Source organism: Triturus cristatus, chromosome 2_2 (assembly GCF_964204655.1).
Source record: "Triturus cristatus chromosome 2_2, aTriCri1.1, whole genome shotgun sequence".
NCBI lineage: Eukaryota > Metazoa > Chordata > Amphibia > Caudata > Salamandridae > Triturus > Triturus cristatus.
Genome location: NC_140582.1, coordinates 563,461,945 through 563,474,178, shown reverse-complemented (window position 1 = coordinate 563,474,178; position 12,234 = coordinate 563,461,945). Strand labels below are relative to the sequence as shown.

At 42.9% G+C, this 12,234-nt stretch overlaps 1 protein-coding gene across 1 annotated transcript in view; it reads right to left on the bottom strand.

Moving 5' to 3' along the window:
* Nucleotides 1-12,234, bottom strand: part of TDO2 (tryptophan 2,3-dioxygenase) — a 161,558-nt gene that overhangs the window by 64,559 nt on the left and 84,765 nt on the right. Inside the window, exons 6-7 of the mRNA XM_085641715.1 lie at nt 7,926-8,112; nt 9-116 (exon numbers count right to left, since the gene is read on the bottom strand). Coding sequence (XP_085497841.1) covers nt 9-116; nt 7,926-8,112 — 295 coding nt within the window. The remainder of the gene's footprint in view (nt 1-8; nt 117-7,925; nt 8,113-12,234) is intronic.

Below are 12,234 nucleotides of genomic sequence, written 5' to 3'. Positions count from 1 at the left end.
ACACTTACCAAGACTGCTTGAAAATCCACCTCTATTCCTTTAAATATATTAACTTGAAGTTTTCCCCAAAAATTGAACCCTTTCTCTTCCAGTCCAGGAGTTCTTTCAAGCCACGCCTTAGCAAAAACAAAAAATGGTATTAGTGATTTTTGTCTAAATCACTAAGGCATACAAATTTGTGCACACGAAATGAAATAAAGTGGGGTTACCTTTTATGCAGTACACGTAAAGAAACAACAAACTCATCTAAGCAGTGTGCTGCCTGAAAATGCATTAACTGAATAAAAAAAAATGTTGTCTATTTCTGTGCAGCCAATGTAAGATCGATACACATTACCAGATCTATCGCTGATCAATGCATGGCAATCAAGAAATAAACGATGAAATGAACAAAAAAATCTTCCGTCTCTGGATAACTGGCTTTAAACTATTGTTGTGCCAGCTTAACGAACCAATATAAAGTAGAGCTGCGGTCGGTTTGCACATGATGTCTGCATGTCCACATGTTACAACTATGTCTGAATACAAGTTTATTTAGCTGCCAAAAAGAGGAAGATTTAAGAACTATTAGACAAATGTTTTGGTTTAATAAAGGAGTAAACTACAGTATTCAGATGTGTCCAGCCGACATGCATGTCAGGATCCATGTTCTGAAGGCAACCGAAATGTATCTAACATTTATAAAACAATTGGTACCTAGCAAACCCATGAAAACGTCTTTTTCGTGCCAAACTTTGTAAGAGGACATGAAGAAAAATAGCATTACAAGTGCTGAAACAAGTGGAGAAAGGAGCAGGTAAGTTCTAAGTGAAACCACATTGAGACAAACTGAAAAAAACAAGTGTTAAAGGATTGACTGGAGAGGACAGGAGGTACACCAACCAATTAAAAAAGAGGTATAGCCTTTTAAGTTATGAACTGATCTTTTGGCTTGTAGGTTATTTTAGATCCAATTACCGATTTGTGCAAGTGCAAGTGATACAGACCTATTTGGGTTTTTGAACTCTAGTCTGATGTTATGTTCTTGGTCAAATACAGCTCTTCTCTACGTTTGTTTTTGCAGTTTGATGCATACAAATCAGTTCAACCGACAGTGCTGAAACAGTGGCTATTTTAGGGATGCTCCATCAGATTCAAGCCTCTTTTAAGGAACACTGCATGCCAGGTCTTGGATATCATTCAGAGGCAGGTACACGTCTGTTTGCTGGATTGTAAACCTTCTGCCAAGATTGCGTTGCTCTTCACAGGGACTGCCCAGCACCCTTAAATGAACAAGTTTGGCCAAAATCCGAATGTCCCACTGTTTCAAGGTTTTTAGCGTTCTCTCTGTGAAAAAGGGCAGGTCCCTAATGGATAGTGGAGGTTTTTAAATACAATTTAAGGCATGTGAGCCAAATAATTACGCAAAAAAGAACAACAAATATTCTTATTTACATATTCTCCACTTCCACTCTGGCCACCTGTACTGTGCCGTATATTTAGTTAAATGAACAAGTGAAAAGCTTTGTGTCTTGTGGCCTGATTACAAGTCTGATGGAGCAATATCCATGGGTGGGATATGGCTCTTACCGCCTAGGTGTTCCTGTATCTGGATTTTCTGGGCGTGGGATAACTAGACACTGTTTTATTGACTCGTAATTCCAGGTAGTAAAATCTCATTAGTCTTTGGCGGCCAGAACAGCCAAGCCTTGTAGGCCACTATGACCACGATCAGTAACATCGGAGAACTTAAACTTAAACTCTTGCTGCTATTGCGATTTTGCACGATTAAGGAGCCGTGTTCAATGCTTCTGGGGGGTAATTAAATGTTAAGCTGCTAGAAACCGATTTTATTCTGTTGCCTTGTAATTTTAATCGCCACTTTTAATCCTCACTTTGCACTTAATTAAGGGGGCTGAACAGCGCACGGCGATAGACTAGGTCAGCGCACACGTCTTCAGACGCTGGCATGCTTGCTCGGCATTAAAAAAAGGGCTGATGACGCAACCACGCAGCGGACACGCTACTGGCGCACAAAAGGCGCGCCTAGGGCAAGCCCTTCTGCGCCTGTCCGTGCCCGACCGGGCCCAGGGGCCAGAACCCCTGCCGGTTTTCAGAGGGCTAAGCATGTCTACACCAGGGAGGAGCTCAACTCTTATAAAGGAAGGCTTAACAGTGAGTGCACACACTCTATGCCAATTGATAGCTTTACTAAGCACTGTCGCACCTGTCACTTTAAATTGTGCCCCGTGCCTGAGCCCCCCTCAGACCTGTTTACTAAGGAAGACATTAAAATGTTTCTAGTAAACTGCCATTCAATGTCCAAATACTCATTGGAAATCTTCCTCTTATTAGAAGAAGAAAGCGTAGATGTCCTTTTTTTTAACAGAAACTTGGTTAAACAAAGATGCTGACCCAGTAATTGTCCAAACCCTGCCACCGGGCTATGCCATACAAAGACTGGACTGGGACTCAGGGAGAGGAGGTGGACTCACCATTATCTATAAGGACAAATGTAATTGCCGCACTGCTTTAAACCACCTACCTGACTGTAAAAGCATTTTTTTTTTAATTAGGTATCTCCCATGTGAGGACCTTCTCAGGGATCCTGGTTTATCGTCCCCCTGGCCCGTCAGATACATTTTGCAAGGACCTTCCCGATATTGTAGGCAATTTAGCTAGTTCCCTTCCCAATTTCACCTTATTAGGGGATTTTAACTTTCATTTTGATGATTCCTTACTCCCTTCCCTATTGGAATTAGTAAAGGGTTGGAGATGCTTCAATTTATTCAGTTGGTGAGCAGTCAAGGACCCTTAGCCAGTGCCTTGGTCGGACCATTATCTTATTCCATTTCTATGGACATCAATCCAGTTGTGAGAACTAGCAAACAAGTACGGGTTTGGTCAAAACTGCCTATAAAATCTGTAGTCACTACCCTGGATGATACCAAGTCCTACCTTAAAACTAATCCAGCAACAGCAAATGATGATTTAGATAGCTGGTTAACAAGGTCTCTTGATATTATTCTTCCTAAGAAACGGAGCGACAATAAAGTTGGAGCTGATCTAAATGCCTGGTATACTCCTAAACTACGGGAGATCAGACAGTCCAGCAAAAAGCTGGAAAAAAACAGGAGAAAATTTCCCTCAGCAACTAACAAAATTAAATATAGAGATGCTATAAAGATTTATAAAATGGAAATAAAAGCTGCCAAAGCTCTCTACTACGAAAAGAAAATCACTTTGGCGGCCAATTGCCCACACAGAATCTTTCGGATCGCAAAATCACTTTCAACTCCTCCTCCGCCCCCCATTGCTCATGTGGACATCCCTTTACACTGCAATCTAATTGCGGAATTCTTTTCAGATAAAATACAAAGTATTTATGAATCCTTTCCTCTGTCAACAGCCTCACAAACTTTATCCCCATTGGATGTGACAGCCCCAGATGAAGATTGCCTGCTGGAGGTCATCCCCCCCTTGAGCCTGACCTCCCTTCAAGGGCTTCTTGGTAATCTTAAATCGGGAGCACCATCAGATGTTGCCCCCCCCCCCTAACATTTTAAATTTAATTTCATATACTGTATCCCCAGTTATTCTAAATTTGATAAATGCTTCATTGGCATCGTGACTAGTGCCATACCAATGGAAACAAGCTATGGTTAGAGTACTTCTTAAAAAGCCCAACCTAGATCCTGAAGTGCTGGCAAACTATCTCCCTATCTCACTTTTACCAGGAATCGGAAAATTAGCTGAGAAGCACGTAAACTACATCCTGTCATCATTTCTGGAAAACCACAATTGTCTTCATCCTTCACAGACTGGGTTTAGACCACAGCAAGGCACAGAAACTGCACTTTTAACAGTGGTGGAAGAATTAAGACAAATTTTGGATGGAGGGGGTTGTGCTGCTCTTGTATTGCTAGATCTCAGCGCAGCCTTCGACACAGTGAACCACCATCTGTTAATCCAAAGATTTAGGAAGGCAGGAGTTGCAGGAACAGCGCTAAAATGGTTACAGTCCGTTTTAGAGGACTGATCGTTTGTGGTCTTCGAAGAAGAAACCACCTCCAAGGGAATGCCCCTTAGGTGTGGGGTTCCCCAGGGATCTTCCCTGAACCCCACTCTATTCAATATCTATATGAGTTCCCTAGCTGAAGTAGTAACACCTTTTGGCATTCAGATCATCACCTATGCTGATGATACCCGGTTGGTGGTTTCTCGTAATCAACAGGAAGCCTCAGGCTCAGGACTAGCCTTATGCCTTGAAAAGGTGTCGAGTTGGATGGATAGCTCCTGCCTAAAACTCAACTGAGCTAAGACTGAACTGATGCTCTTGGGCAACTCAACTACATTGAGCATTGACTAATTTTGGCCTAGCTGTCTAGAGACTCCTCCAGTCTCAAAAGAACAAATTAAAAGTCTAGGTGTATGGCTGGAAAGCAATCTTGATTTTAAAGAGCAAGCACGTACGGTTGCAGCCTGCTGCTTTGGGATTTTAAGAATGCTAAAAAGGATCCTTCCCTTGCTACCCTTCACCGCGAGAAGACTGCTGGTCCAGGCATTGATTTTGTCGCGCCTGGACTATGCAAATGCACTATATTTGGGAGCTCCACTTACCACTACCAAAAAATAGCAGGTAGTGCAAATGCAAAACTGTGCAGCACGTGTGCCTATGAATACTTCCAAGCACCTGTCAGCTAAGTCTGCACTTGCATCGCTGCACTGTCTACCTATCCAAGAGAGAATCTAGTTCAAGGCTTTGTGTATCACACACAAAGTTCTCTCAGGAAAAGGCCCTCCCAGCATCAGCTCCATTATTCAACCTTATCGCTCTTTAAGGTCTTTGGTCAGATAATAAACAATTAGCGGCAGTCCCAAAAAGAAGAAGAACACGTAGCGGAGGCCGCAGTTTTTCGTACAATGCCACTAAACTATGGAATCTTCTGCCTCTTGGTATCCGTATCGAGCCTAACTACCTCTCCTTCCTATAGCAACTAAAAACTTACCTGTTCCCCTGATTCTGCCTGTGGTTGAAGCTGCACCGCTTTAGCGCTGGGATGCCCCCGGGTAGCTATGTGCTCTAGAAATGCCTCTTCATTCATTCATTCACTCCACCCCAGCTTTTTTTTACAGCACGTGGGGTGCATTCCGTGCTTCCACTGCCAGGACTAATCTTCCTCTTCCCTCACCTATTCTTCCAACCCCCCTCCCTCCACTTTACACAAAAGCAGGTGCTCCCATTTACCATTTGCTTTAAGAAGGTGGTAAATGGGAGTGTTAAACCCTAGAGAACTGGGAATTCCATGCAGTTTTATACTTGGTAAATATGGGTCTGCACAGTTATTCTTCATTCTATGGTGTTTAAGTTATAGTAGGAGCGATTATATGTAAAGATACCAACAGTAACTCTGGCCGACTAGAATCTCTGCATATGTACTTCTAGCTCTTAAACTGGGGCATATTTGTGTGTGGATTTTAGGGAACACCATCTACACCGAGATCAACAAACAACTCACAAGGAGGCTGCAGACCATTCAGAACTCAGCGGCCAGAATCACTCTCAACCCCCATGCCACACACACCTCACCTCAAGGAGCTACACTGTCTCCCCATACAGAAACTAGCACAATTCAAACTCCTCACCCACACTTTCAAAGCACTACATAACTCTGTCCCAGTATACTTCAGCAATCGCATCTGCTTTCCCAAACCCTGCAGACACCTCACCTCGGCCGCACACCTATGCATTCGGTTACCCATATCTGGCGGCTGAGCCTTCTTCTACATCACTCTTACACATCCAAGCCTCCCACTCACTTCTTGAATTACACAAGAAGCTGACGACCTGGCTTTTCAAGTAATCACATAAGGCCCTAGATTAGGCTAGTTTGACACCCGCTCAGTGCCAAGATACCCTCCCATGAGAGCTTGCTTTACAAATCTACTGATAACATAACAGAATACATTTCAGCCTTTAACATCTTGAAAATTAAAAAACAGAACATGGGCAGGTGATTAAATTCTCATTGTGGCATTTGTGAGCCTGCTCCGACAAATTAATATTTGCAGGTTAGTCAACGATTTGAGAATCAATTACTGGGAAGTGCACCTAGGTCTAGATATGTAACAGTCTTTGAAGTGCAGTTTTAAACAGTGCACATTATTTCTGAGGGCACAATGATGAACCACCAGGAAACATCCGTAATTTAACCAATTGGCATAAATAGAGTATGAGTTTGGCACTGCTGATTTAAGCAAGCTTAGGTAATGTGACCAGTGAGTGACTACCGGCATTAATCAATTCGACAGAAAGGGGGGTTGGATGAGAAATGCAGAATACATAGGGCCAGATGTACTAACATTTTGTGGTGCAACCATGTTGCAAAATGCTAGTAGATATTTACAAAGCCATGCAATGGGCAATTTGTGCCGACTTGCGGGGCTTTGTAAAAATAACGTAACGCAACGCAGCAGCTTGTGCTGTATTGCATTACATTTAATTCTGGGAGGTGTGCCATAGGTAGAACATGGGCATTCCCATGCATCCACCCTTGAATATCATGCAATCCCAGATTTACAAAGGTTTGTAAAACCTGGGATTGCGTGAAATTGCTACACCTCCCAGAGTTTGGCGGAGCCATGAGAAAAATACTTTTTTCTCCTCGCTATTTCTTCTTTGCATGTTTGCTGCAATCTGCAGCACCCTTAGAAACAGGAAAATGCCTCTAAAGATTGTTTTTGTGTAGGAAGGTATTGCTTCCTGCATAAAAAAACAATTCTCCTTGTAATGCAGGCAACTTAACTTCGTGGTGCAAGGGTGCCTGCATTGGTGCTAAGCTGCCTGAAGTGCGCCAGCGCAAAGAAAGAGCAGAAGTGCGCCATATCTTAGTAGATATAGTGTATTTCTGATCTTACCCTTTCACGCAACACATCACAGCACAGCAAGTTGCTTACTATAATGCGTTTCCTGTATAGTTAGTAAATTGAGTGCTTAATTTGTAAAATATTAAGTGCCAGGGCTCTGACCAGGAGGCCACTGCAGCTTGCACCACCCATCGCCCCTTTCATCTCTGCCAAAACAACTACTAAACATCTCTCTTGCATGTTAATATGACAGTTCAGATAATTCCAGGTCCCCAAAGCTAAAGGAATGGCTAGGGAGGCAGGTGTTAGTAATATTATAATGTATATTGTTTTCCTAAATAACTGTGATACTGCTCATCTCTAAATTACATGAGCAGCGCCACCTTGTGGCAGACTGCCCTAAGTGTGGTGTTGACAATTAGGTGCCGCTGCTGAGCACCGGAAACCAATTAAGTGCTGGTGCTCAGCACCGGAAAGCTCCGGCTCAAATTAAGCACTGAGTAAATCTGGCCCATAATTTAGAAGAGTGAGTGAATAGTTGGAACACAATAACAACAAAGGTGGTATGTGAAGTGCTTTAAAAGTAAAATCCACAGATTTGGATCCTAATGGCCGTTTTAGATTCCCTTGCCTTAGTTTGCTGAAATGACCACATGCTTTAAATGAGGTCGCTGATATCGATTCACTCCCATTATTTGTATGTTTATTAGAAGTAATTTTGGACAGGCTAACTCCACTAGACCACCAACAGACGCCAATCAAAATAAAATATCTCAAACACTCCAGGAGTCGCCAAAATATGTATTGCTATAAAAAGCCGAGAGTGAATGACATTTCTCTTGTTACACATTGTGCGTATCTCAGAACACTTTAGTCCAGTGCACTGTCCCCTTCTCTTGTAGTACAGTTGTTTGCCTTTCCGGCACTGTTCCCTTCTTTTGCATCCCTGAGAATGATTTTGAAAATCTGAGTCAAATCGTTAATGAGCATTTAGAACACTTTCTAATAGCGCTTGATATTAGGAGATGGCATTCATATAAATGAGCACAATTTAAAACTTTTTGGTCACTCATAATTACCTCTACAAGCTGCAAAAGAGTTTGCTCCTCCTCAGATTTAAGCAACAGCTCGTTTTCTTTCCCTTTGAAATTATCGCGGTAGTGGCGTCTATTGTAAGGCACTCTCAGACTCTCTGGCACCCCAATCTTATTCTCTAAGAGACGAAACTGCAGGCTCTGAAATCCAGAGGCGGGTGTCAAGTATTCCCTATGGAGCAAAAAAATAAATAACAATGCATGTATATGTATTTTACTTTCATTTGACATTTTCGTGTGCCGTAATAAGGTGATCTTAGAAGCAGGGGCATAACACAGGGCCCCGCAGCCCGCACAGTGCAGGTGGGCCCCTAAGCTCCAGGGGCCACCTCAGCACAGCACTCAGGCTGGAGAGCTCCTGATTGAGCCCGGTGGGGGCCCCTCTACGTACTTTGCAGGGAGGCCCCCTCAATTTTCATTGCGCCAGTGATTAGAATTCTAGAGTTTCTAAAATTGTTGCATAACTAGTGTTCAAAATGGTGGTGGCTGGGTAATTAGTGAATTTTCTTCGCTATCTACTGGGCTACTGGCTAAATGGTAGAGACCATGCACTGTGTGGCTGGCGGTCGATGCAAACAGCAGGAAAACTTCACTAGTTTCGCTGCTGCTGGCTAAATAGTAGAGATTCTGCACTGTTTGGCTGGCGGCCATACACATAGCAGAAAAAAGTCACAATATACCTGCCCGCTGGCTAAACAGTAGAGATTTTTCACAGTTTGGCCAGCAGCGAGGCAAATTTAACATTTACCTGGCCACTGACGAAATAAGAGGTTGTCTACCATTTAGTCTGCAGTCAAGCAAACAAAAAATCTTTACTCATTAACAAGCTGCTGGCAAAACAGCAGACATGTACAATTATGCCAATAGCCACGCAAATAGCAACTACATGTAATTATTTATTTGGCTTCTGGTTAAGTAGCAGAAATTCTATAATATTTGACCAGTAGCCTGGCAAGTAGCAAAGAAATAGCTGTATTTACCCAGCAGCTGGCTAAATAGAGGAATGGATGTACTGTCTTGCAAATAACTTAAATAGAAACTTCATTATTCACCTGGTGGCTGTCTAAATAGTAGACAGTGAGCACAACTTGACCAGGCGCCATTCAAATAGTGGAGGAACTTCACTATTTACCTGGCTGTTCCCTAAACACCTTAAATTTTGTTTAGTTATGCCTTTTGCAAATTTCAACAGGTACGTACACCAGGTAGTACTGCAAACGAGGACTGAATACATTTGCTATCAATCTCCTAATGAAAGTTAGGGTCCTGATATATTATTTCATTAGCAAAAAGGGGTTGCAAATTCCTCACATACTTTTTGTGAATGGAATAGTGGTTTGCAAACCGACCAATATACTCTGTGACTGTTCACAAAATACCAATTCTCAGGGGGTTGTGGAAAGACCTGCCTAAGTAATATTCATTGGGCAGGTGCCAATTTGTGACCCGCTGTAATCACAGGGTTGGTGGGCCACAACAGACAGCACACTGCCATCTCTATGACTGCATTCCAAAATGGAAAACTTTCTTTACAAAGCAGCCTGTATTCCTTAAAGAGACCAGTGCTTTTGGTTTTGGAAAACATCTCCGACCTTAGGCTGCCAACATCATTTCCAAAGGGAAAGTGGTACCAAGAGGACCCCTTCCTCATTTCAAATTAATTACCACCCCAACTTGAGGGGGATTATTAACTGGTTGGTAAGAGCAATTGCAGTCACAAACTATCAATAAATTCCTTTACAAATTGGAAAGAGGAAGGAGGAAACTCCTTTCATGAATTCTCCTATTTGAAACTTGGAAACAATTGCAGAAGGCCTTTTGCTAGTTTTTTTCCAATTCATTAAAAGTGGTTTTGTACATAATGATAGGCACTTTTGTAGTCAGAAATACTGTGATTTTGCAACATGGGGTCCTTAGGGCTAAAACTGGCTTAGATGCAGGTACTAACTTATAGATCTAAACGGTCCTAATTGTTTTAAAGTTTCCAAGGTAATTTGACAGATATGGCACAGCATGTCACTCCATTACGCCAGTAACCAAGACATAGCAACTTGGGAGACCCTTTATGAAGCTGCCCTGTGCTCCATAAGTGGTCCTACCCACAGAGGTGACTAGTGATAAGGATTAAATCTTTGCAAGACTAGATGAAGCTATTACTCTTCTAAAGCTATGCACTAATTCTTACTCACAAAGCCGTGGAAATGTACCAGGGCCAGATATCCTGAGGGACCTTCCCCTGTCAAATTTAGAGTTGTCCGCAGGACCTGTTGGCAACTCGCTACATTGACAGGAATTGCTCTCATGTCGGTTCATGTCAATGCATGTCATGTTTGAAGGACAGTATTGTCAGACATGATGGCCAGCCAACAAAAGTTAAAAAAACGTTTTGCTTTTCTTAAACAAACTCCCAATTTAAATAAAATATCTAATGGCCCCACATGCAGGGAGTTTTCTCCCAGGGTTACGGGGTAATTTGTTTTCCTGTTCCTTACAGCCAGGTTTCACTCTAAATATGGTAGACAGTATAAATTCCTTCCTTTGACGGCCCCTACTCTGTAGGGACATCAGAGGGAGCATTCCATCAAGGAGCCAAAGCACAGGAATGGGACAATAAGTAATTGATCTGAATTTCATTGGAATAGGAATTAATTTTCACACTAAATCAGAGAAAGACTTATAGCCAGCAAAGACACAGAAATAAATAAACTCACAGAGATTTGTATTTATTTCCTTTATTACAAATAATGTAAGAAATAAGACACTCGGTAACCAAGTACATTTTATTACCTTGATTCTTGTGGCCTTCGGATTAATCATTTCACAATTCCACTTTAATAATAATTTGCCAGACAGGAGATGTGGATCCAGTATAGAGGTTTCATAATTGATATGGGGTGTTTCTCTTTCAAATATAATTTTCTGGCTGTAGCTCAGACACAGCCTTTGTGCTAGGTGATGGCTGTCACAACAGTAGCAATAGTGCTTGCTCCAAGCAGAAGTATCCAAAAAAAGGACACAATGAAGCATGGCATCTTATCACCTGGCTATCATCAACTTTTCTAAGCAGACATCAGGCAGAGACAACAGGGCAGCTGACCATAGAACCTTTGACCCCTCTGACCTACCCCTTATTCCTATCTTCTACCCCATTCATAGGCCTGGGCGGTAAATTTCGTTCCGCTCGCGGAATTTGCGATATTTTGACATTTTCGCGTTCCGCGGAGAGCGCAAAAATGTCAAAACTTTCACAACCTGCCGCAAAACGAAAGTATTTTTCTTGTTCGTGCTTTAAAAATGCATTCTCGCGCGCGCGATCACGACTTACCGGGTCCCTGCGTTCGCCGACGAGTTTTCCTATCCGTTCGCGCGCGCCACAAGATGTTGGATTGTTGGTAGCTGGTCGCGATATCCCGCGAGAGCTTGCGATCGCGAACACATTGCGATCGCGTACAGGAAATAAGCATCGCGAGCAAGATGGCCGCACCCATTAGCGACCGCATGGGCAAGTTGGAGATATATTTCCCCGCGAGCATGCAAAAACACATCGCGAATGGGCGGGAAAAGCAATCTCCGCATCTTCGCGAAAGTTTCACATGCTCGTGGAGATTTTGCGCAATTTCGCGATAATTTGCAAAAGTCAATTTCGCAAATTCCGCCCACCCTTACCCATTTGGTCACTCAGGAAGAATCAATAAGCACCCATTTGCTAAAAAAGACCTCACAGAATGTTTTGAGCAACATTTTCCTGATTCTCCATCACTTCAGTTCTGAAGGGATGGATTAGAAGGATTAGAATAGGCAGGGCCAGGAACAGGGCAAAGAGGGCCAGAGAGGTCAGAACCAAGGAAACCAGGACCTGATGTTCCAAGTGGAGCAGGAGGACTAGGTCCTGGGGTACTAGTACTATAACTAGGCTGGTGAGGATCAAGGGAATCAGGACAACCAGAGCCATGAGGACTAATTGGACCAGACCAAGACCAGAATGACCATGGTCACACTGAGAGGATCTAATAAGGAGGACCAGGGCCAGTGGACATAGTAATACATGTACCACAAGGACCAGGGCAAGGAGAATCAGGATGACCCAAATCAGGAAGACTAGGAGTGCCAGCCCTAAGATAATCAAGGCTACGCAGTATCAGGAGGCCCAGGAAGAACTAATAGAAGCATGAGCTCAGGATCACAAGAAGGCTCTCATGAGCAGACATAAATGTAGGAATATGGGGACTGAGTCTATCCGTACAATCAAAGTATGCTGTCCCAATTCCTGGCTAGCTCACAGTGCCCCATCCAG